Source organism: Chlorocebus sabaeus, chromosome 21, assembly GCF_047675955.1.
Source record: "Chlorocebus sabaeus isolate Y175 chromosome 21, mChlSab1.0.hap1, whole genome shotgun sequence".
Taxonomy (NCBI): Eukaryota; Metazoa; Chordata; class Mammalia; order Primates; family Cercopithecidae; genus Chlorocebus; species Chlorocebus sabaeus.
Genome location: NC_132924.1, coordinates 121,614,156 through 121,640,548, shown reverse-complemented (window position 1 = coordinate 121,640,548; position 26,393 = coordinate 121,614,156). Strand labels below are relative to the sequence as shown.

The 26,393-nt window shown below is 43.5% G+C and overlaps 2 protein-coding genes across 2 annotated transcripts in view; one reads left to right on the top strand and one right to left on the bottom strand.

Annotated features, from left to right (window-relative positions):
• LOC103227175 (uncharacterized) overlaps positions 1-8,921 on the top strand; it is a 100,504-nt gene extending 91,583 nt beyond the window's left edge. The window contains exon 7 of the mRNA XM_073009468.1: positions 8,319-8,921. The gene's annotated coding sequence lies outside the window, so the exon portion shown is untranslated. The remainder of the gene's footprint in view (positions 1-8,318) is intronic.
• Positions 68-24,437, bottom strand: C21H7orf33 (chromosome 21 C7orf33 homolog). Its single transcript, XM_007983343.3, is given in 3 exon segments — positions 68-142; positions 1,475-1,729; positions 24,188-24,437. Coding segments are annotated over 3 exon segments (534 nt in total). The 5' UTR covers positions 24,392-24,437.
• Between the last annotated feature and the right edge of the window lie 1,956 nt (positions 24,438-26,393).

Sequence of the window (26,393 nt, the reverse complement as noted above, 5' to 3'; positions counted from 1 at the left end):
TCTTGCAAGAAGAGACTTCACAATCTACACAAATTTAGAGGTGTGACTCTTCAATTCTGCAAAATTCTTAACTCCTGCCAGTTCTGGAAATCCTTGTGGTCTCAGCAGAATTCTGGAGCTTTCTTACTTCATGCCCACGTACCTACATGTGGACTACAAGGACTTCTGTTATCTCAGGCTGATTTACCTTTTCCCTAGATCATCAATAGCACAGCTTAAAACACTGTCTCAGCCTGGCATGGTGGCTCATGCCTGTAATCCCAGCACTTCGAGAGGCCAAGGTGGGTGGATTGCTTGAGCCCAGGAGTTTGAGACCAGCCTGGGCAACATGGCAAAACACCAAAATATAAAAATTAGCCAGTCTCATAACCTGGTCTCAAAATAAATAAATAGATAAAAATTTAAAAAAGTATTTTAAAAAATCACTATCTCTACCAGTTCCCACCAGTTCCCAACAAAATCAATTTCACCTACTTCATCTTCCTGTTTATTAATGCTCAACCTATTTGATTTGCTTAGAACTGTAGCATTTTCCATGCAAGTTTTCATTTATGTCAAAGATTTAAAGTGATACAGGCAACAATAATTTTAGAGAAATCTCATTGCTTTATTACTACTAACAGTATTTAAAATTTTTAGGCTCAAGTTTAAAAATCCTTACTATTGATGGATTACTTTTTAAGTTAGGAGTTCCTTTAGAGATACTGTGGTTTGAGGCACTGATTTCATGGAACTTTATGTGCTGAGTGGTTATACAGGCTCATGTAGGACTGAAGCCCTAGCTTCCTGTAGAGACCCCGTCTGCAACTACAATGCCAGCTCCGAAATGGCATTTGCATGAACAATTTCCATACAGGATTCCCTTTAGTGAGCTCTTATTTTGTTAAAGTTGCCTTATGTTCTCTTAATAACATTAGTTATCATTAATATAATGGAGAAGGTGCTTTCAGAGCATCTTGGTAAGGGGTGTTTTCTTTTATCCTAACATAAACCACTTTGGCAAAAAAGCATGGGAACAAATCAGTTTCATGCTGGATATTCAGAGAATATGAAACATCCAGGCATGCAAGAATGCAACAATCTGGCCGGGCGCGGTGGCTCACGCCTGTAATCCCAGCACTTCGGGAGGCCGAGGTGGGCAGATCACGAGGTCAGGAGATCGAGACCATCCTGGCTAACACGGTGAAACCCCGTTTCTACTAAAAATACAAAAAAATAGCTGGGCGTGGTGGTGGGCACCTGTAGTCCCAGCTACTCGGGAAGCTGAGGCAGGAGAATATGGCATGAACCTGGGAGGTGGAGCTTGCAGTGAGCCGAGATCGCACCACTGCACTCCAGCCTGGGCGACAGAGCAAGACCCCGTCTCAAAAAAAAAGAATGTAACAATCCCTCCAAGTCTTCATTTTCATGGAAGTTTCAGAGCATCTCATGGGTTTCCTTAAACTTGCGGGTGCTAAGACCCTTCAGAGCTTACATTTAGGTATGAACTTGTCACTCTCCTCCCAGGCTTATAAGAGAGAGTTAGCAGAGCAAGGTAATTGGAAGACAAGGTGCTGACAACTGGATCTCAGGACAAGCCCATCCTGGTGCCTGGCCTGATTCTAACTGATCTCTGGGCATCTGTGGGGCCTGGAGAAAGAAAATGGCACAGGGCACCGGATTTGGTGGGAGCTGACACAGGAGCAATAAATTCCATTCCCCTGTTCATGTTTTGGTGTGGGGTTGGCTTCTGGAAAAAACAAACAAACAAACAAACAAAGTGGGTTAAAAGGTGGAAAGATGGTGATCAATAAGCTACTAATTTGTTCTCACATTTATTCTGAGGCTACTAAGTAGCTGTCAGACACATGAAATAGCCTAAAGATTATAGACAAAGATATTTTGGAAATTTTGGCAACATACGCTTTTAGAATTAGTTGGTTCCATAATTTTAAAACACATCATTTTAATTTTTATTAGCTTTATTGAGCTATCATTCACATGTAATACACGAATTCAAGGTTTACAGTGGTTTTCAGTATATTCAAGGAAATGTGCACCCAATACCACCGTCAGTTTTAGAACTTTGTCATTATCCCCCAGAGAAATCCTGTACCCACTAGCGGTCACTCCCTATTTCTCCCTAAGTTTCCCCAGGCAACCACTAATCTACGTTCTACCTCTATGGATTTGCCAATCTGGACATTTCATATAAATAGAATCATACATGTAGTATTTTGTGACTGAATTCTTTCACTCAGCATGATGTTTTCAAGGTCCGACTATGTTGTAGCATGAATCAACCTCATTCCTTTTAATTGCCCAGTAATAGTTCATCATATGGGTAGACCATGAATTATTTATCTATTCATCATTTGGTGGACATTTGGGTTGTTTCCATTTTTTGAGTAATATGAATAATGCTGCTGTGAATATATTTGTGTACAGAGCTTTCATGTGGACACCTATTTTCACTTTTTTGAGTATATACCTAGAAGTAGAATTGCTGGGTCATTATGTTAAGTGAAATCAATCAGGTGCAGAAAGATAAGTATCACATATTCCCCTTATACGTGGAAGCTAAAAAGAAAATTTGAGCCCCTGGAAATAGAGAGTAGAACACTGAGTCTTAGGGCCTGGGAAGAGTGGTGAGGAGGAGACTATGGGGAGAGGTTGGTTAATGAATACGAAATGACAGCTAGATAGGAGAAATGAGTTCTGGTGTTCTGCAGCACCGTAGGGTGAAGACGGTTAACTGTAATTTATTGTATATTCTCAACAGACTAGAAGAGAGGGTTTTGAATGTTTATGGCACAAAGAAATGATAAATATTTCAGGTGATAATATGCTGATTACCATGATTTGATCATTATACATTGTATACATGTATGGAAATATCATTCTGTATCACATAAATATTATGTGCCAACTAAAAGTAAAAGGGAAAATATCTAGTAACTGTTTAATATTTTGAGGAAGTGTCAAAGTGGCTGGCACCATCCTGTATTTCCACTGGCAATGGATGAGGGTGTCAATTTCTCCACATCCTCGCCAGCCAGCACTTGTTATTACTTGCCTTTTTAGTTATAGCCATCCTAGTGGGGATGAAGTGGTTTTAATTCTGGCTTTGATTTGCATATCTCAAATTGCTAATGATGTTGAGTATCTCTTCATGTACACACTGGCTATTTGTAATCTTTTCTGGAGACATGTCTATTCATATTCTTTGCCCATCAAAAACATTGTGTTATTTATTGAGTTTTAAGAATTCTATATTTTGGATATAAGTCCCTTATCAGATATGATTTGCAAATATTTTCTCCCATTCTGCAGGTTGCTTTACACTTTCTCGATGATACATTTTGTAGCAAAAAGATTTTAATTTTGATGAAGTCCAATTTATCTATTTTTTCATTTGTCATTTGTATAGTTCCAACATTTTGAAAGAAATATCTAGCTCTTCAAGGTAGAGGTGAAAGAGTTTCAACTTATAGATCTGATGGGAAGTTCATTATTAATGCCACACTTAGAAGATGAGGAAATAAGATACTTAGAAGCAAGAAATAAGAAAACAGCAATGGAAATTAAAACAAAAAATTACTGGCTAACTTCAGTTGACTACAAAGATCTCTGTCAGTCATGGTCCAGGCCGGAAGCAGGTGGAATATTCAGACGGGCTGACTGGGGAGAACTTAATCAAGGGCTTTTTCTATAGAGGTATTGATAGTGCAAGGAAACCAGGCATTACGATGAAGCCCCTAGGACTGGCAATGCTTCAAGGTTGCTATCCCAGTGTGGTGAACAGGGAGGGAGCAGGTACTGAAAGCTAGTGAAGTGGGAGAGTTCCCTGATTCCCCCTGCAGCACATGGAACAAGGGTGTGGCTCACCTGCTTGGTTGCCCTGCAGCTCAAACCCCTAGGGGAGCATGTAGACTGGCAGGTGCAGAGGACTGGATGAATGCTTTGGGCTCTCGGCCCCATAGCAGTGTCTTGGGATGGGTGTCTGCAACTCCCAGGCAGGCACATGTAACCCAAGCTCTTTCGGATTTGCCATCTGCAGATGGCTTGTGTGCCAATCAGCTCAATGAACCCTCTGCCTTATTGCAAGAGCAGAGGGCCAGTGTGACAGCCTCTGTATCCTGAGCTCTGGCCCAGTGTCTCAGAAGAATCGGATCACACATGGGCTCCAATGATGAGTGCAAGTTTTTACTGAGTAGTGGAGGCGATGCTCAGTGAGATGGATGGGGAGCCAGAAGGTGTAGGGGTGAGGGAAGTAATCTTTCCCTGGAGTCAGGCTGCCCAGCAGCTGGACCCTTCTCTAACCACCCCGGCCGACCTTCCCTCAGCATCCGGACGTCCCTCTTTTTTTCCTCTGCTGCATCGTTCTGCTGTCACTGGTCTGCTGGTCTCGACATTCAGCTGCTTGTGTGCATACCCACTAAGGTCTCGGGTTTATATGGGTACAGGATAGGGGGGTTGGTTGGCCCGAGTGGTCTTGGAAAATGCAACATTCGGGCATGAAAACAGGAGTGCCTGTTCTCACTTAGGTGTGCGGCGCAGGCTTGAGGGTGGAGCCCTCACCAGGGACCTGGCCCTTCTCTACCCAGCACTTCCCTGCCCAACTCCCATGTCACTAGTTATAGGGAAGGGCTGTTTGGAGAAAGCCACGGCTTTTGCTAGAGGAATATGGCTGCTGCCCATCTATAGTCTGGCAAGGAGGACGCTGGAGGAATCATACCTCCAACTCTCTTTCTTCTCACTCTGTCATCTCCTGCCCATGCCCTCTTAGCCGAACCCAACTCACACCAGGAAAAAGGTGGCCTAGTTGATACAGTCCACAAGGCCAGACTCTGGGGCCACAGAACAAGGCGGAGAAGAATGAGGGGTGGATTGTGGAGCAGAAGGAGAACATCCAGTGAAGCCACTAGGTGGTGAGTCAGACACTTTGTCCTTTTGGTGGGGGAGGAATTTACACTGAAGATAATTCCCTCATCTTGTTTTTTAACTAGCCCCGCCCCATTGCTGTCCCTTTACCCAGAAATACTTGTCCCTCATACTACGTAAAATGTGATCTCTCACAAGGCTCGGCTCAGAAGCCACCTTCTTCCTGCTGCCATTCCTCAAAATTTGCTCAGAAGTGATCTCCCTCCTCGGCAGTTGTATTAGTCAGGGTTCCCCAGAGCAACAGAACTAATAGGATATATATATAATATTACATGAAGGGGAGTTTATTAAGTAATAACTCACATGTTCACAAGGCTCCACAATAGGCTGTCTGGAAGCTGAGGAGCAAGGAGAGCCAGTCCGAGTCCCAAAACTGAAGAATTCAGAGTCTGATGTTCAAGGGCAGGAAGCATCGAGCATGGGAGAAAGATGTAGGCTGGGAGGCTAGGCCAGTCTAGTCTTTTCACATTTTTCTGCCTGCTCTATATTCGAGCTGTGCTGGCAGCTGATTAGATGGTGCCCACCCAGATTAAGGGTGGGTCTGCCTTCCCCAGGCCACGGACTCAAATGTCCATCTCCTTTGGCAACACCCTCACCTACACACCCAGGATCAATACTTTGCATCTTTCAATCCGATCAAGTTGACAGACTTAACCATCACAGAAGTCTTCCTTGTCGATCAAACTGCCCACAAAGTGATTCTACCTTTTATTGTTATTTACAGATACCCCATATGACTCTCACTGTGCAATAAAGTCCAGACGGAACCGTTTTTATTTATCTTTGTACCTCTTGCAGAACCTGCACAGTTTCCTGATGTTACACAGTGCCTCAGCTCAGATTGATGAAAGAATGGATTTGGGATCAGCCATTACTGAGTCTTCTTGGAATCTGCTAGTTGGAAGGGTCCTCAGATTTACTTCCAGTTTTACCTTAGCTATTTCAAGTTCCTACTCAGCAAAGCCTCTCCCTCCAGGTGGGGGACACTGTTGGTAGCCCACTCAGCATTTCTCCTTCTTCCTCGAACACAGCCCTGACTTTTTTCCAGCCTCCACCCTCCACTAAGTGGCCAAGTACCAGAGGGAAAGCTTATCCTAGGCTGAAATAATGTCAGGATAATATGTTCCCTTTTGTCAAGAATTGGTTTAGAAATGGAAATGTGACCAAGTTGTGGCTGCAGAGCCTCGAGGAGAGATTTGCTTGTGATTTCCAAGGAAGTCCTTCCTCCCTCCTTAGAAAGTGCAGTTGTTATTGGCAGCCACTTGACACCTAGGAGGAGAGCCAATTTCAAGATGAAGATGTCAAATATAGATTGTGGGCTGGGATTTGAAAATCTAGGATGTTGCTAACATCATTGAGGGTAACCTAAAGTCTGCTTTATCTCTGAAATTCTCTTTTTATGAAAAAGTATATTTCCTTTTTGGAAAGACCTTTGAGTTGGGGTTTCTGTTACTCCGTATCTGAAAGGAGGCCCATACACCCTGCCATTGTTTTCCTCTTCAACTCTGCTGATATAGAAGCCAATATATAATTGAAGAGTTCTATGAATGTTTAGACTAGCTCTGTGCCCAGGAATGTAAGAATGGTTTGTAACAGAGACCCTGGCAAGCCTGAAACATTATATCTCATTTTACTAGCAGCTAGTACTCTGGGGAATGGGAGTTAGTAGTGTATTTATTCTAGAATCTTGTTGATGTGCTGCCTCTTGTCCCTTACATTGGGCCTGATTATTTTTTTTTCAGAATAGTGTCTGTAAAATGTGAAAGGTATTTTCTATTCCACACACATGAAAACCCCTTTGCTTCCTCAAGGTAAGAATGGGCCTTTAGCTCTGATCCCAGGGTAGATCAGCAACAATATTTGCCAAAACAAAGCCATGTTTCCCAAAGAGGCCTTTCCACCCAGCACTCTTAGCAGGACCTGATGCTTCACACTAGGGAGGCAATAGGGCTGTTTATACAGCAAATGGACAAGCCATATTCACAGTGAGATTTGTTTTGCCTTTCCTTGCAATTTGTTTATTTCCTGAGACGGAGTCTTGCCCTGTCACCCAGGCTGGAGTGTAGAGGTGCGATCGTGGCTCACTGCAATGTCCACCTCCCAGGTGTTCAAGCGATTCTCCTGCCTCAGCCTCCCTGAGTAGCTGGGACTACAGGGACGTACCACCACGCCTGGCTAATTATTGCATTTTTAGTAGAGACGGGGTTTCTCTATGTTGGCCAGGCTGGTCTCGAACTCCTGACCTCAGGTATCTACCTGACTTGGCCTCCGAAAATGCTGGAATTACAGGCATGAGCCACTGAGCCACCGCAATTTAGATGGGAAGTCAAGCCAGCTCTTAAGTAAAGTCCATGCTGAGTGATTACTGGAGTCACTTCGGCAGGCAAGGGGAGTGGGCCTATTATTATTATTATTATTTTGAGATGGAGTCTCACTGTGTCGCCTGGGCTGGAGTGCAGTGGCGTGATCTCAGCTCACTGCAACCTCCGTCTCCCAGGTTCAAACGATTCTCCTGCCTCAGCTTCCCGAGTAGCTGGGACCACAGGCGCGCACCACCATGCCCAGCTAATATTTTTGTATTTTTAGTGGAGACGAGGTTTCACCATGTTGGCCAGGATGGTCTTGACATCTTAACCTCGTGATCCCCCTGCCTCGGCCTCCCAATAGTGCTGGGATTACAGGCGTGAGCCACCGCCACAGCCCGGGGCTCATTATTGGCAGAATTTCTGGTGACCTAATTAGCGATTTCCAAGTACTTGTCTTTCTGGGTTGAAGGATCTCATTTTCCTCCATCTATTTCTTTAAGTAGGAATGGACAAAGCCTTGTAATTGGCGTTTGAGAGGGAGTGAGGTAATACGCTGGAAGTAAAGGCAGGGATTGAGGGCCATTTTATTGGGCGCCTGTGGCTGAAGAATTGAAAAAAAAAAAATCAATTAGGAAAGGGAGAAAACTAGGGGTTTGGAGCCAGGAAAGAAGGAAGAAAAATGTATTAAGAGGAAGAAAGAATATAGCAATACGAAAGAGAGTTAAGTGTCAGGCTCACCTGGGTATGATTAAAGAAACATATTTAACATTAAAGAAATATATTTAAACCCGTTACCACAAATAAACATATTTGTGGTAACAGACAAAAAATACATTTATTGGTGGTTCCTAAGTGAAAATATCCTGCAGGACTTTTTTCAAGGTTGGTCAAAAAAACTCAAAGAAAAAGATTTTTCGAGTCATGTTTTTCTAAAGGCTGTGGTCTTCTGATCAATCAGATAAGAAGCATTTATTGCCTAAAATCAAGTAGGAAGGATCTGTTCTGTTTCTGAAGTCCTATAGTTGCATAAAACTGACCTCCTAAGCAATTCTTCCTTGTCTCTTTTTAACCAATAAATCTACATTCTAGATTGAAATTGACCATTGCTTCCAGACATGTGTGGGAGTCCAGAATATGCCACTCCAAAAGAAGGATTGTTGAGCTGAAGACCATTAAGAAGAAACAGATGCAGAAAAGCTCGCTGCCCTGCATTTGCTTAAATACAGGACAGAGATTTACAAAGATAAAAGGCATCCTGCCCCTGTCTCTTACCGGGGAGAACAAAGGTTAACCACTGAAGACAGTTTTAGACCATTATCTGCCAGGAGTTGGAGCCAGAGGAATCTACCTGAACATGCATTACCAACTCGCCTTTATCTGCCAGTTACTTGCTTCCCTGCTGACAAGCCCCCTCTAGAGACCCAAAGTCCTTTTCCTTTGTCCTGTCACTTCTCTAAAAATCACTATTCTTTGTTGAAGATGCTACACAAGCTGGAGTTCAAAGCTACTTCTTTGAGAACTACTCCTTCCCTGGGTGTCTGCCGTGTAGATGTGAAATATACATGTAAATAAACTTGTTTTCTCTTGTTAATCTTTTTTTTTCTTTTTTCTTTTTAATGGGGTCTATTCCTACTAAGAACCTTATGAAGTGGCCAGACACAGTGGTTCACGCCTGTCATCCCACCACTTTGGGAGGCCAAGGCAGATGGATCACCTGAGGTCAGGAGTTCGAGACCAGCCCGGGCAACATGACGATATCCTGTCTCTACTAAAAATATAAAAATTAGCTGGCATGGTGCCTGTAATCCCAGCTCCTTGGGAGGCTGAGGCAGGAGAATCACTTGAACCTGGGAGGTGGAGTTTGCAGTGATGCAGTGAGCTGAGATCATGCCACTATATTCCAGCCTGGGCAACAGAGCAAGACTGTTTTGTTGTTGTTGTTGTTGTTGTTGTTGTTGTTTTGTTTTTTAAAAAGACCTATGAGGATTGAGGAAACAATTATTTTTCTTCCCCTACACATGATTTTGTGCCTGCTGCACAATTTTTTTTTGTTTGTAATATCAATGTTTCTCAAAGTGGTCTGTGAGCTACCAACTTCAGAATCACCTGGGATGCTTGTTAAAAAGTATATGTTGTAGGCTCCACACCAGCTGCAATGGTCCAGCATCTCCAGAGACGAGGTATTTTTAACAGTATCTTAGATTTTATTAAATTCTAATGTTGAGAAACAGTGGTCTAGATTTTAAGACAAGATCCATGTCATTTATTTTTGTTCCCTTCTGATGCCTAGCACATAGAAGGCACTTGATAAATATTTTTTGGAGAGATGAATCTAAGAAAAGTGAAACTGTCTAAAAACTTGCTCTGAATTTCTGTACTGTCCTGTCCCTACCTATCTGCAGAGTGAGCCTTACCTGTCTGTTCACAATCTTCTGCATGTTGGGATTTGTGGTGGTGACAGTGGGTGCAGCAATGTGAAAGGCATTAGCAGCGTGTCTTGCCCAGATGATTCCTGCAGGAGGAACATGGCTGGGCTTCCATCTGTGTAAGCCTCGTTCTCAGGCCATTCTGTTCATCCTATAAACTACCCGGATCATTTCAAGAAATTACTTTTCTATTAGTTCACCAGTGTAGTCAGGATCTGGCCAAGAGACAGTATACGCACAAGTTATTTGAACAGTAAGAACTTCATATAAAAAGTGTTAACTCGGTAAAAATGTGTTCATTATAAAGTTATAACAGGATAAAAAGAGAACTCTAAGGTCTCATAGACGTAGCAACTGCAGCTTCCACTCCCATGGTTAAAGAAACAATAAGAAAGGGGAACAAGTAGGAGCTTAGAGGTGGGGCACCTGGAGCTCAAACTCAGACCTTCAAGGTGGGAGCTCTGCACTGGTTCTGGTGAATATGAGATGGGCCATATGAGGTCGGGTCTGCAAGGGCTGGAAAAACTGCAAATTGCAAACTACATTCAGAAGCTTCTGCAGAAAGGAAGTGCTGCTGCCAGGGTGAAGAAGCATTGCTAGGGTGATACAGTGAGCAGACAGGAGGAAACTCATCCTTTCCTTCTCCTCTAGCCTTGCAGTCTCCCTTTCGCTCCCTTTATTGCCAAAGGCCAACCTGGGTCCAGCTGGCAAAGCAAAACTCAGTTGTAGCTGCCCCGACATCACAAAGCTGAGCATAGAAGGGAGGAGGTGGAGCTGAGACATCCATGGCTTAATGATGGGCACAGCCAGGTAGCTCACTATTGCTCACTGTCTTGGATGCTTTTATTCCACTATTCTCCTCTGAACACCTTGTAATTTGGTCTTAATTCCTGAGATGATTTCGTCTTTTCTTTCGGTTTCTTTTCTGATCTAAATAAATTGTTTTACATCTCCTTTTTGTCTGTTTCTGTTAGGAGTTTTTGTTTGTTTGTTTTTGAGACAGGGTCTCACTTTGTCACCCAGGCTGGAGCACAGTGGTGCCATCTTGGCTCACTGCAGCCTTGACCTCCTGGGTTCAAGCAATTCTCCTGCCTCAGCCCCCACAAGTAGCTGTGACTACAGGTGTGCGCCACCATGCCTGGCTAATTTTTGTATTTTTAGTAGAAATGGGGTTTCAACTTGTTGGCCAGGCTGGTCTTGAACTCCTGACCTCAGGTGATCCACCCAACTTGGCCTCCCAAAGAGCTGAGAGTACAGGCGTGAGCCACCATGCTCAGCCTCTATTAGGAGGTTTTTAATTCATGGTATTTTATTTTTTGTATGTGTGTATATACATTGCTGCTAGTTTAATTATATTTAATTCATGTTGAAGCATGTGCTATATAGTTTTTCTCTGCCTTATTTTGGAAATATTTTTATTGGTGGAAAAATTTGGATTCTTCCTGTTTTCTTCTTGTAGTAACTTCCTATGGTGGTTGCCTGCCTTCTTCTGTTCATTTTAAAGTGTCTTGGAATTATTTTTAAAATTTCAATAGGTTTTTGGGGAACAGGCAGTGTTGGTTACATGAATAAGTTCTTAAGTGGTGATTTCTGATATTTTGCTGCACCCATCACCTGAGCAGGGTACATTGTACCCAATGTGTAGTCTTATATTCCTCACCCGCTTCCCACCCTTTCCCTTGAGTCCCCAAAGTCCATTGTATCATTATGCCTTTGCACCCTCATAGTTTAGCTCCCACTTGTAAGTGAGAACATAGGCTGTTTGGTTTTTCCATTCCTGAGTTACTTCACTTAGAATAATGATCCTTAGGCCAGGCGTGGTGGCTCATGCCTGTAATCCCAGCATTGTGGGAGGCCGAGGTGGGCAGATCACTTGAGGTCAGGAGTTGGAGACCAGCCTGGCCAACATGGTAAAACCCATCTCTACTAAAAATACAAAAATTAGCTGGGTGTGCTGGCAGGCGCCTATAATTCTAGCTACTTGGGAGGCTGAGGCAGGAGAATTGCTTGACCCTGGGAGGTGGATGTTGCAGTGAGCTGAGATTGCGCCCACTCCAGTCTGGGCAACAGAGCGAGACTCAATCTCAAAAAAAGAAGAAGAAGAAGAAAAAGAATAACGGTCCCTAATTCCATCCAGGTTGTTGTGAATGTCATTATTTCATTCCTTTTTATGGCTGAGTAGTATTCCATGGGATACATACATCACAATTTCTTTATCAAATCATTGATGGGCATTGGGTTTGGTTCCATATTTATGCAACTGGGAATTGTGCTGTTATAAACGTGTGTGTGCAAGTATCTTTTTCACATAGTGACTTCTTTTCTTCTGCCAATAACTACCATCAAATGGTAGTTCTGTAAAGTGTCTTGAATTTTTCTTCATCAGTCACTAACACCTGTGTCTGTGGAGTGAGTGAGAGATTTGAATGACTGATGAGGTTTCTTAGTTTAAGGATGCTCTCTCCCGTTGGTACAGTGAAGTACAGGTTCTTTAACAAATGACTTATTTTCTGGTGCCTGGGAAGGTCAGTGTATTTCTAGTTTTATGACTTCTTTGTTTCTGTGGGATCCATAATTTCCACTGCTTGATTTTCTCTTTTCACTCCAACAGATGCCTCCTCTTCCAAATTCTCACTCAGAAGTGGTGCCTTCCTAATGCTGCCTCCTGAATCCTGTACACTCACCAGTACCTTTCTTCCTTTTGATTCTTTTTTTTTTTTTTTTTTAAGATAGAGTCTCACTCTGTTGCCCAGGCTGGAGTACAGTGGCATGATCTCAGCTCATTGCAGCCTCTGCCTCCCAGGTTCAAGCGATTTTTGGCCAATGTTTGTATTTTTAGTGGGGATGGGGTTTCACCATGTTGACCAGGCTGGTCTCGAACTCCTGGCCTCCCAAAGTGCTGGGATTACAGGCATGAGCCACTGAGCCTGGCCTCCTTTTGATTCTTTAGTAGCCAGATCAGCGTGATCTCAGAGCTCTTCTGAAACTTCCCCTATCCTGAGCAAGACCCTTTCATTCTGGGTGTGATGTTTTATCTGTGTTCTGCCACCACTAGGAACCTGACTTCCCTCTTCTCATTTCTGTGTGTTCTCATCTGACTCTGCTTCAGTGTGGGCTCTGGGGTTGGGTCTGCCGGTGTTGTACCTTTATTTCCTCTCTTGCACGTAGATTGACATTTGTGGCGTTCTCTTTGTGATGATGTCGACATGCCTTTTTGGATAGTTTCATTTGCTTTTCTTGTTGATCTTTATGCCTTTTGGAGAATAAATGGAGAATTTCAGACTTAAGAAGTAGCCATTATCCTATAGGAATCTAGAAAGGATGACTCTTTTAAAAATATATTACTTTTCTAACTGTGGCTGGTAGATAGACATGTAATTGAGTTCACATACTTATTTTGTATCCAACAGCCTTGATAAATGTTAAAATTAATACAACAGTTTATCTTTAGATTATTTGGGGAATTTTTAGGCAGACAATTACATCATCAGTGAATAAAGGCAGTTTTGTTTTTTCTTTTCCAATTCCTAAAACTCTTGTTTCTTTTTCTTGCCTTACTGCCCTGACCAGGATTTTTGGTACAATTGTGAATAAAAATGTTGATAGCAGGAATCCTTGACTTTTATTTTTTATTTTTTGAGATGAAGTCTTATTCTGTTGCCTAGACTGAAGTGCAGTGGCATGATCTTGGCTCACTGTAACCTCTACCTCCTGGGTTCAAGCAGTTCTCATGTTTCAGCCTCCCGAGTAGCTGGGATTACAGAGCTGCACCACCACGCCTGGCTAGTTTTTGTATTTTTAGTAGAGATGGGGCTTCACTATGTTGGCTAGGCTGGTCTCAAACTCCTGACGTCAAGTGGCTAGTTTTTGTATTTTTAGTAGAGATGGGGCTTCGCTATGTTGGCTAGGCTGGTCTCAAACTCCTGATGTCAAGTGATCCACCCGCGTTGGCCTCCCAGAGTGGCTAGGTTTACAGGTCTGAGCCACCGCGACCCACCCTTAACTTATTATTATCAATCCTAGAGATAATGCCTTCAACATTTTCGGATTAAATATAATGGTTGCTGTAGATGCCCTTTATCTTATTTTCACATTTTAAAAGAAGAATTTAATGGCGAATGAATACTGAATTTTATGAAGCTTTTTCTGTAAAAACTGAGAAAAATCATATAATTTTAATCTCAGTCAGATAAACTGACAAAGAGAGATTCATACAGATTTTCCAATGCTAAACCACTCTAGCATTCTAGAGATAAATTCAATTTGGGCCGGGTGCTGTGACTCACGTCTGTAATCCCAGTGCTTTGGCGGGCTGAGGCAGGAGGATCACTTGAGGCCAGGAGTTTGAGACCAGATTTGGGTAACATAGTGAGACCCTGTCTCTACAAAAAATAAAAAAATCAGCTGAGCATGGGAGTGTGTGCCTGGAGTCGCAGCTACTCAGGAGACTGAGGTGGGAGGATTACTTGAGCCCAGGAGTTCGAGATGATAGTGAGCTATGATTGCAACACTGCACTCTAGCCTAGGCAATAGAGCAAGACCCTGTTTCTAAAACAAAACAAAACAAAAACCCCACAAAAACAAACAAACAAAAAATATGTTCTCTAACCATGTTGCAATAAAATTAAAAACTAATAACAAATAACAAGTGGGTTGTTTAAAAAGGCCCATCTGAGGTGGCTCATGCCTGTAATCCCAGCACTTTGGGAGGCCGAGGCAGGCGGATTGCTTGAGACCAGGAGTTCGAGACTAGCATGAGAAACATGGTGAGACCCTGTCTCTACAAAAAACACAAAAATTTAGACGGGTGTGGTGGTGCATGCCTGAAGTCCCAGCTACTTGGGAGGCTGAGGTAGGAGTATGGCTTGAGCCCGGGAGGTGGAGGCTGCAGTGAGCCGAGATTGTGCCACTGCACTTCAGCCTGGGCAACAGAGTGAGACTGTCTCAAAAAAAATTTTTTAAAAATGTAAAATGCTCACCTATTTGGAAAATAAATAACATGCTACTAAAGAATCATAAATTTTAAAAGGATTTAAAAATCATAAAAATACAAAATATGTAGAACTAAGCAATAATGAAAACACTTTCTTTTAAAATTGGTGGGAAGCCACCAAAATAGTATTTAGCAAAAAACTGTTCACTCAAAATAAATTAGGCAACAAGAAAGGTTAAATCAAATGAACTCAAAGAATGATCTTAAAGAAGTCAATAAAATGGAGAAAGCAGAAATATAAAGACGAATCAAGCCCAAACCTGGTCCTTTGAAAGATTAATACGATAGAACCCTGGCAAAACAGATCAAGAAAACACACACAAAAAGATGAATATAGGCAAAATAAAAAATTGAAATGGGGAAATGAATATAGGTGCTTAACAGATTTTTATCTTAACGGGTACCGAGAACAACAAAACACTGAGAACTTGAAAACCTCATTGACAGTAATAAATTCCCAGTATTGCCCTTATATCCTGACAAGAGGGGCCCCTGCTCTGGGCTTAATTTATTTCATTTCATTTTTTATTTTTGTTTTTTGAGACTGAGTTTTGCTCTGTCGCCCAGGCTGCAGTACAATAGCGTGATCTCGGCTCACTGCAACCTCCGCCTCCGAGGTTCAAGTGATTCTCCTGCCTCAGCCTCCCAAGTAGCTGCGATTACAGGCACCTGCCACCATGGCTAGCAAATTTTTTGTATTTTTAGTAGAGATAGGGTTTCACCATGTTGGCCAGGCTGGTCTCGAACTGCCCACCTGATCTCAAGTGATCTGCCCACCTTGGCCTCCCAAATTGCTGGGATTACAGGCGTGAGCCACTGCGCCCAGCTCTGGGTCTATTTTAGAGGCTCAGTTCTGACCCTCCTCTGATTCTACCCATCCCCAAATGGCCAAAGGTACCCAGAGACAAGAGGATGTGCCCACTGGAGCCTGTTATTCTACCACAAAACTGCGGGTCAGGGGCTGTGAAGTCCTCTAAGCAGCTCTGAGTTCATTTCCAGGGATCGAGGAGGCTCTTTCCTACACGCAGCCTGTCCTCCCCAAGTGGCCGAGGGGTGGCTGTTGATGGGAGTGTAGATGGAGTTTGGATGCATAAGCTGCGTGTCTATAGACACACACAGGAGGTCCCTGAGGTGCAGGGCAGAGCTGGAGATGGGAAGAGAGTAGTCATGCTGCAGGTCAAGGGCCAGCTCTCCACAGCCACCCACATTCCAGGGTGGACTTTAAGAAATCTGAGAATTCTAGGCTGAGGGCGGTGGCTCACATCTGTAATCCCAGCACTGTGGGAGGCCAAGGCGGGTGGATCACGGGGTCAGGAATTCAAGACCAGCCTGACCAACATGGCAAAACCCTGTCTCTACTAAAAATACAAAAATTAGCAGGGTATGGTGGTGCACACCTGTAATTCCAGCTACTTGAGAGGCTGGAGGCAGGAGAATTGCTTGAACCCAGGAGGTGGAGGTTGCAGTGGGCCGAGACTGAGCCATTGCACTCCAGCCTGGGTGATAGAGCGAGACTCTGTCTCAAAAAAAAAAAAAAAAAGAAAAAAAAATTCTAAATTTGGCCTCCCAGCAATTTGGGAGGCCAAGGTGGGCAGATCACTTGAGATCAAGACCAGCCTGGCCAACATGGTGAGAATTCTAAATTTGAACCTGGCCTTCCAGGTTGTTATAAAAGCATTTTTGTCAAGGTAGGAGGATAGAAGATATTTAACAGTTTATTCACCTGACTTCAAACTTTTTAATATTTAGACATATCGTTCAGGGGTTTCATTTGTGTTCTTGTCTCAGGCCCTGTAATGTTTGAGGTAGACCCATTTAAGATTTCAGATTTATAGGAATTAACACCATGATATTAGGTACTAAGCTGTGGGAGCAGTTTGCCACAATTTAGAAAGTAGATCATTCTGCATCTGGCTCAATAATTTCATTCCTGGCCAGGGGCGGTGGCTCACACCTGTAATCCCAGCACTTTGGGAGGCCTAGGTGGGTGGATCACTTGAGGTCAGGAGTTCGAGACCAGCCTGGCCAATATGGTGAAACCCATCTCTACTAAAAATACAAAAATTAGCCCGGCATGGTGGTGGGCGCCTGTAATCCCAGCTAATTGGGAGGCTGAGGCAGGAGAATCACTTGAACCTCGGAGACAGAGGCTGCAGTGAGCCAAGATCATGCCATTGCACTCTAGCTTGGGCAACAAGAGCAAGACTCTGTCTCAAAAATAAAAAATAAATAAAAATAAAAATTAAATAAATAAATAATTTCATTCCTGGATATATTCTCTCTCTCTATATATATATGAATATATATATATATACAATGCACCTATATCTCTATATAAGTGAACCTATATTTTCTCTCTCTCTGTGTATACATATATATATCTGTGTGTGTGTATATATGTATGTGTGTGTGTATATATATATATACACATACAGAGAGAGAGAGAAAAAATAGGCTCACTTATTTGCAGAGTGTCAGTTCTGCTATAAGAAGGAAGAACTTGCACCAGAATGTTGTAAATTAACTTTATTATGCAACACAACATCAAGTTTAGCTGATGTTTGTTTCATAGTAACATTTTCTTGATTAAGGAAGCAGGGCATTGATTTACTAGAAACAAACAGTTCTCAGACCATATTTTGAGTAGCACTGTCCCAGAGAAAGTTTTGCTTCAGTGCCAGAGTTGTCATGTACCAGGATGTTTCTGTTAGTATTGTTTATAATCTAATTGTTGGCAATTGTGGCAACAATCTGGGAGCAACCTAAGTGTCCATCAACAAAGGAACAGAAAACCAGACTGTGGGATGTTTATAGAATGGCACACAAACCAGCAACGAAATTGAGGGAACTGAACATTTCAATACGGATGCGTTTCATAAGCCTCATATAAAGGGTGGGGGCAGGAGAGGAGGAAGGCAGATTGCAAAATAATCTGTGTACAATACGAAGCTGAAAACATGCAAAAATCCACTGTGCTGTTTAAGAATACATATATAAGTAGAGTATAAGAAATGCAAGGGAAGGGAATGGCCCACAATGAATTCAGAATAATGGTTACTTTTTGGGAAGGGAGATTGGGAAGGACGAGGCTGGTATGCCGGATAGTAGCATGAAGATCTTGTTATGTTATTTGATGACTTTTGTTTAAAAAATGTTTTTGGGCCGGGTGCAGTGGCTCACACCTGTATTCCCAGCACTTTGGGAGGCCAAGGTGGGTGGATTACCTGAGGTCAGGAGTTTGAGACTAGCCTGGCCAATATGGTAAAACCCCATCACTATTAAAAATACAAAAATTAGCCAGGCATGGTGGCAGGTGCCTGTAATCCCAGCTACTCGGGAGGCTGAAGCAGGAGAATTACTTGAACCTGGGAGTCACAGGTTGCAGTGAGCCGAGATCATGCCATTGCCCTCCAGCCTGGGTGACAGAGTGAAACTCCATCTCAAAAAAATAAATAAAAATAAATAAAAATATTTTAAATACATTTTGAAAATATTTTAATTATAATTTTTGGTTAAATATATACATATATGTACGTATTATATGCATGTGTGTGCGTGTATATATATGTATCCAAATGAGTTAAAAACTTAGGTCCGCACAAAATATCCACACAGATGTTGGTAGCTGTTGTATTCATAATTGGCTCAAACTTGGAAGCATCCAAGATATCCTCCAGTAGGTAAATGAAAAAATAAACTGTGGTACACCCAGACAATGGAATATTATTCAGCACCAAAAGGAAATGGGCTATCAAGTCATGGAAAGGCCTGAAGGAAGCTTAAGTGCGTATTGCTAAGTGAAAGAGGCCAATCTGAAACGGCCACGGATTGTAAGATTCCAACTATATGACATTCCGGAAAGGACAAAACTATGGAGACAGTAAAAAGATCAGTGGTTGCCAGCCGGGCGCGGTGGCTCATGCCTGTAATCCCAGCACTTTGGGAGGCCAAGGCAGGCAGATTACGAGTCAGGAGATCAAGACCATCCTGTCTAATGTGGTGAAACCCTGTCTCTACTAAAAATACAAAAAATTAGCCAGGCATGGTGGCGGGTGCCTATAGTCCCAGCTCTTCGGGAGGCTGAGGCAGGAGAATGGCGTGAGCCCGGGAGGCGGAGCTTGTAGTGAGCCGAGATCGCACCACTGAACTCCAGCCTGGGCGACAGAGTGAGACTCCGTCTCGGAAAAAAAAAAAAAGATCAGTGGTTGCCAAGGAGTAGAGTGGGGGAGGAAGGAAGTGGGAAAGGAGGGAGGGAGGAACAGATGGAACACATAGGATTTTTAGGGCAGTTGACATGGTTTAGTTGTGTCCCCACCCAAATCTCAAATTGAATTGTACTCCCATAATCCCCAAGTGTTGTGGGAGGAACCCGGTGGGAGATAACTGAATCATGGGGTCGGTTTCCCCATACTGTTCTCATGCTAGTGAGTAAGTCTCACGAGATCTGAGGGTTTTATCAGGGGTTTCTGCTTTTGCATCTTTCTCATTCTCTATTTGCCTGCTGCCATCCATATAAGACGTGACTTGCTCCTCCTTGCCTTCTGCCATGATTATGAGGCTTCCCTAGCCATGTGGAACTGTAAGTCCAATTAAACTTCTTTCTTTTGTAAATTGCCCAGTCTCGGGTATCAGCAGTGTGAGAACAGACTAATACAGCAGTGAATGAGACTGTAACGGTAGATGCATGACCTTATGTATTTGTCCAAACCACTGTAATCTAAACTATGGACTTCGGGTGATAATACGTCAATGTCGGTTCATCAGTTGTAAAAAATCTACTACTCTGGTGGGGGAGGTTGATAGGGAGGGAGGTTGTGCATGTCTGAGGGCAAGAGGTATCAGAAGTCTCTATTTTCTGCTCAGTTTTACTGTGAACCTAAAATAGCTCTAAAAATATAAAGTTTATTATATAAAAACATATTTTTAAGTCCACGTTTCTGTGAAGACAGTTCTTTTTTTAAACTCAAACTCTGCATCAACTGCAGAATAGAGATTATAACTGAAATGTTTAATGTTAACCTAAAATCTATTTGAAAAAAAATTTTAATTGCACACAACCTGTTGTAATTTTGTAGTTACTCACTTTCTTGCCAGTATTCTCAGTAATCTGTGATCATGATTAAACATTGGTTAATGTGATAAATTTAATGGTTATGACCTGGGTAAGCCACAGCATCCTCTCGTAAAATGAAGTCCAATCAGCTTTAAGGTCAAGGTAAAATAGGAATAGCTTAGGTTAAAAGAAGCAAGCCAGTCAGGCACAGTGGCTCATGCCTGTAATCCCAGCACTTTGGGAGGCCAAGGCAGGAGGATTGCCCAAGCCCAGGAGTTTGAGACCAGCCTGGGGAACATAGCAAGACCCTGTCTCTAAATATATAATATATATATATATATCATATATATAAAATAATACATATATATATATAAGACAATTAGCTGGGCTTGGTGGTGTGCACCTGCAGTCTCAGCTACTCAGGAGGCTGAAGCAGGAGGATCGATCGCTTGAACCCAGGAGGTCAAGGTGCAGTGAGACGTGAATGTGCCACTGCACCCCAGCCTGTCTCAAAAAATACAAAACAAACAAACAAAAGAAAACCTGACCTGGTGAATATTCAGAAACTATTAAGTGAAAAGCTGGTGCTCACTGTTAGGTGGTCAGGACTTTCTGCTTCTTAAGAGTCCCTAATGATTCCCAGGGCCAAGCATGCTCAGATGGGGACGCTGTCTTGAGGCTCACTGTTATCTCATGTAAGCAGGAGTGGCTGGGAGTGCAGGCTGCAGGCTGCACTTGCTGCTGCGTTCCTGAACCATAACATTAACACAGACGTTGTCCTTCTTTTGAATAGAAGACAAATGATCCACAGTGGCACCATGCCAAACCTCACTCTGTAAGGATATATTGGACTGAAATATATTGAATATATTCCCAAATTCAAATATATTGAATTTCATCCTATTTTCCCTAAACCATTTGGTTTCACATTTCCCTAAACCATTTGGTTGGATTATATCTCCCTACAAACTGTCACCCTCCTTCTGCCAAGCAAATGATATGATAACTGTTCTGCATTTTACTTGGATGTCATCTTAGTACCCTTACTGGTAAGTTGGTATCATCTTTCCTCTTACTTCTTGCATTAGGCTGTTCTTTGCATTGCTGTAAATACCTAAGGCTGGGTAATTTATAAAGAAAAGAGGTTGGCCGGGCGTGGTGGCTCACGCCTGTAATCCCAGCGCTTTGGGAAGCCGAGGCAGGCAGATCATGAGGTCAGGAGATTAAGACCATCCTGGCTAACATGGTGAAACCCCGTCTCTACTAAAAAATACAAAAAATTAGCCTGCGTGGTGGCGGGCACCTGTAGTCCCAGCTGCTTGAGAGGCTGAGGCAGGAGAATGGCATGAACCCAGGAGGCGGAGCTTGCAGCGAGCTGAATCGTGCCACTGCACTCTAGCCTGGGCGACAGAGCGAAGACTGCCTCAAAAAAAAAAAAAAAAAAAAAGAAAAGAGGTTTAATTGACTCACGGTTCTGCAGGCTGTACAGGAAGCAGGCATCTGCCTGGCTTCTGGGGAGGCCTCAGGGAGCTTTAACTTATGGCGGAAGGCAAAGTAGGAGCAAGCACATCAAACAGCAAGAGTGAGAGCAAGAAAGCGAGAGAAGATGCCGCACACTTAAACAACCTGATCTCGTGAGAACTCACTTACTATCGCAAGGACAGCACCAAGGGGATGGCGCTAAACCATTCACGACCAGTCCACCCCGTGATCCAATCACCTCTCCTCAGGCCCCCTCTCCAACACTGGGGATCACATTCCAACATGACCCTGAGCAGGGCAAATATTCAACCATGTCACTTCTTTTCCAGCAGGCATCTCTCTGGGCTCTGACCCTTTCCTGTCAATCCCAGCTGGGAGTCTCCGTTTTTACAGTCCCCTCTAAACAGGCTCTTTCCCCCAACCCTAGTTTCATGCTCAGCCTTTCCTAAATGCATTAAACATCTAGTCAGAGGAAAAGCATTTTTAACTTCAAATTAACATTTAAAATAAAAAACAACTTTAAAGCATGTTTTTATGAAGGCAATATAGATTCTCTAAAGAAATTCAGGCCAGTTGTGGTGGCTCACGCCTGTAATCCCAGCACTTTGGGAGGCCGAGGCAAGCAGATCATTTGAGGTCAGGAGTTCGAGATCAGCCTGGCCAACATGGTGAAACCCTGACTCTACTAAAAAGACAAAAAAATTAGCCGGGAGTGGTGGCAGGCGCCTGTAATTCCCGCTACTTGGGAGGTTAAGGCAGGAGAATCACTTGAATCTGGGAGGCGGAGGTTGCAGTGAGCCAGGATGAGCCATTGCACTCCAGACTGGGTAACAAGAGTGAGATTCCATCTCAAAATAAATAAATAAATAACAAAAATAAAGAAATTCAGAACGTTTGAGCTCTGGAAAAATAATATGTAACCCATAGTGCCATCCATAGACAACCGCTTTGAGACTTTGCTGTATCTTTCAGTGTTCTTTAAATCATATCAGTCAGGCATGTTAGCTCATGCCTGTAATCCCAGGACTTTGGGAGGTGAGGTGGGCAGATCACTTGAGGTCAGGAGTTTAAGACCAGCCTGATAAACATGATGAAACCCTGTCTCTACTAAAAATACACAAATTACCAGGGCATGGTGGTGCGTGCCTGTAATCCCAGCAGCCTGGGAGGGTGGGGCAGGAGAATCATTAGAACTCAGGAGGTGGAGGTTGTAGTGAGCTGAGATCACGCCATTGCACTTCAGCCTGGGTTACAAGAGCGAAACTCCATCTCAAAATAAATTAAAAAAAAAAAAAAAAAAGATTTAAATCATATCTACCCGGCCGGGCACAGTGGCTCCCACATGAAATCCCAGCACTTTGGGAGGTCGAGGCGGGCAGGTCACCTGAGATCAGGAGTTTGAGACCAGCCTGGCCAACATGGTGAAACTCTGTCTCTACTAAAAATACAAAAATTAGCTGGGCAGGGTGGCGTGCATCTGTAATCCCAGCTACTTGGGAGGCTGAGACAGGAGAATCACTTGAACCCAGTTGGCAGAGGTTGCAGTGAGCCAAGATCACACCACTGTACTCCAGCCTGGGCAACACAGCTGGACTCCATCTCAGAAAAAAAAAAAACAACTCCTATCTACCCTATATGCTCCACTCATCCACTTGTGGTGTCCTTTAAAAGGAACGTTTAGGCAGTGATAATCTTTCCTCACCTTCTTTTAAGCACATATACGTCATTGATTATCTTTATATTCATCATTCAGAGACTAATTGTATTGGTTAACATCCAAGTACTCCTGGCTGAGGAGGTATTTTCTTCTTTTTACTCTTCTAATGCTAAATGGGCTTTCCCTGACATGGGCTGTCTGCAGCTGACCTTAGCAGCAGGCAGACACGACCCCTTTGCCGACCCTGCAGTTCATGCAGCTGTTCTCAGGGAAAGGTCACGAAATCCTCTCTGCCCTCGAGTGACCAGCCAGAAGATACTCTGAGCCTGTGGCATGTGTCAGTTTGGGGCACTGTGCCACAATGAGGGTGTGGGCAAATGGGAAGAAGCCAGGAACTGCAACATGGGAGAAAACAAATTAGGGCTGGAGAACTAGGTGGGGACACCTGTGGCTGGTCCCCATCAAACTGAACACCCAAAACTGGAGATAAATACAAAGTGGGAGCTCATACTTTATCCAAAAATGCCTGCCTAGCGGGAGGCAGGGGCTTGGGTGTCAGGAGGTGTCAAAGATCAAAGACAGGCAAAGCGTTAAAGATCCAGGTCTTGCTGGGCATGGTGGTACTTCAGGAGGCTGAAGTGGGAGGATCGTTTGAGGACAGGAGTTCGAGACGAGCCTGGGCAACATGACAAGACCCCATTTCTACAAAAAATAAAAAAAAATTAGCCAAACGTGATGGCACATGGTTGTAGTCCTAGCCACTTGGGAGGCTGCTCTGGGAGGATCACTTGAAGCCAGGAGGTTTATGCTGCAGCAAGCTATGATATTACACTGCACTCCAGCCTGGGTGACAGAGCAAGATACTATCTCTAAAACAACAACAACAACAACAACAACAAATCCTGGTCTTTAAAGCAAGAGAAGAGGCAAGAATCTAGGCAAGGAGAAGGGAACAGGTGCAAAGCTTATGCCAAAGGGCGACCAAGATAGAGGCTTCCTGTGGACCCATCTCCAGGGCAAGACATAGTCTGAGAACAAGCCTATTCCTTCTACTACACTGTGTGAAAATATATAGTTTTTACGTTGCAATTTTTCAAGTCAACATGACTCAGGCTAAACACAAGAATACTCAATGGAGTGTTTTGTGAGGATTCTTTTCCCTAAGAAGATTCCAGGCCTCCTTTGGGGCAGTGAATTAATCGCTGTCTCTCTCTTTACTTAAATGTCCTTAAGCCCGGTTCAGTAACGCATACTAGAGAGTCAAAAACATTCGTGGATTGAGTGAATGAATTCTCAAGAGACACTGACTAAAAGAGCAGATGATTCATCTTAGAATCATTAACTTACCTTATGTCTTCCCGTGGCATATGACAAGTTAAATTGACCTGGACCACCCCTAAAGTGGACCCAAACAGTGACTGCCCTCCCACTCAGGCGAAGGTCACTCCGGCGCCTTGCCCCACTGGGCAGAAGGGCGTCACATTCACATTCGGGGCCTGGAAGTCCCCAGGGACACTCTTCAAGGCTGAGGCTTTGAACTTCCACTTGCATTTTGGCAAAGGTAATTACCTTTTCCTGAATGCTGTCAAGGAGAGCGACACTTCACCACCAATATCTAAGATCAAGTCGCATGGATCCCCAGGGTCAGTAGGAGGATTCAGACATGGGCTGGGTGCCTCTCTCCTGACCACTGGATTGGTGTCACCACAAATAAGGTCACAGCTAAGTAGAAAATGCCTGAGGCAAACTGGGGGTGAAAGAGGGACCACCGGGCAGTGTGACAGGCAGCCCCTTCTGCCAGCTCATTATCCCCACCTGCTCCTGTCGTGGCATAGTAGAATCCTAATGCGAGTTTACGGAGAGTCAGCTGGAGCTTGTCCTCCATGTAATTCAGATCACGTTGCCTGCAGCTCTTAGGTACTCAAATAAACAGAAGGACTAATATTACTACTGAAAATGTAATTAAGGGCATTCATTGTAAAGTAATAATGATTACCTCACCCTCACCATATGGCCAGAACTGATTAACACCTAGAAGAAATGATCTAAAACCTCTACAATCAGAATGAATGTCTCAGGTCATAATGAAAAACATTTTGTGTGTGGGGAGTTGGGGGTGAGGGAAGAAAAAGTGGTTGGGAGTTTACTAAACCAAGAGGCACAAACAAAATAGGATAACATCCTGAAAAATCTCATTCAGATTAGACAAGTTGTGTTTTTAGTGTAGAACCCATATCACAAATGCAAAAATATTATAAGATTTACACATTGGAATTGTCACTTAATTGGATGATTTTTTTCTCCGTTGTTTCTTTTCTAATGATGAGGAATTGATGGAGGAGTCTCCATTGAGGCTGGCAGTTTCTTAAAACCACCAGGGAAGGGCTTAGCCCCCTGATTGAAAATCTTTGTATCGTAAATTACTGGTTAAAATGCTATTTGTTGTCAGGAGTATCATGGAGTGTGATTTAATCTCTTTAGATTAAAGTGGTAGAAATGTTAGCATTTCTGGGTAGTACCAAACAGGTTAGCATTACAAACGATGCCTAGAAAGATACGGACCCATTTGGAAGACAGGGTTGCTGTAAAAGCCAGTTTGCAGGTGCACCGTGGGGGGTGACAGGATGCCCTGGGCTGTTCTTGATTAGTGTGTGTGCCCTAGGGCCATATGGTGAAGCATAAGGAAGCAAAATTTGGGATATTTTTCCACCAGAATCCTGAAGGTTACTCTGTGTACTGCTGGGGAAAGCTTAATGGGCTCAACACCACCCTTGGGGGAAGGCAACAGTGGAATCTCTTTTGTCTGCAAATACTTCCTTGGGTGGTGGATCATGATTCCCTGAGGCAGGATTCCTGCAGCAGAGCTGGAGGGGCCGGAGGGGCTGGTGGGGCTTGTGGGGTTGGAGGGGCTGGTGAGGATGGACGAGCTGGTGGGGCTGGTGAGTCTAGAGGCGCTGGAGTTCCAAGAACTTGGCCTGGAATCTTGAACCTGCAGCCATACATTAGGACTCCAGCTTTGCCTTTTTACTTCTCTGTCTTTGACCCCTAGAGAAATAAACAAACCTCATAACATTATTTCCTCGACTGCCTCTTAAAAGTCAAAATCTTAAGTTAGGGACACCTCACATTTTGGTCAAGACCAGTGGCCCTAGGTAAGAGTAAATCAGAGAATTCCCAAGGTAGAAGAAAGTATTCCTAGACAATGAATCCCCTGGATTTGGGCTGAGGAGTGAGACAGCTGGTCACCCTGGGGGTGAACAGAGCCAAACGCATACGCCTCATTGTTGTTTTAATAACCCAAGTTGGATTCAGGGAGTACCTGTGCAATTCTGTGATTAGCACATCTGCAGTGAGATTTCCCCATGTTGTAGCTGAGAGGTGGGCTGCTGAGACGACCCCTTAGGGAAGAGTGGAAAACTCTGCCTCTAGAACAGAGATCCGGCTTTCTCTTCCACTGCTTGATCTGAGCTCAGGGATTCTGTGCCCCTCTCTCTCCGGACAGGTTTTACACCAGATGATCTTCTAATTGCGCCTAATCAGCAAGTCCCCAACT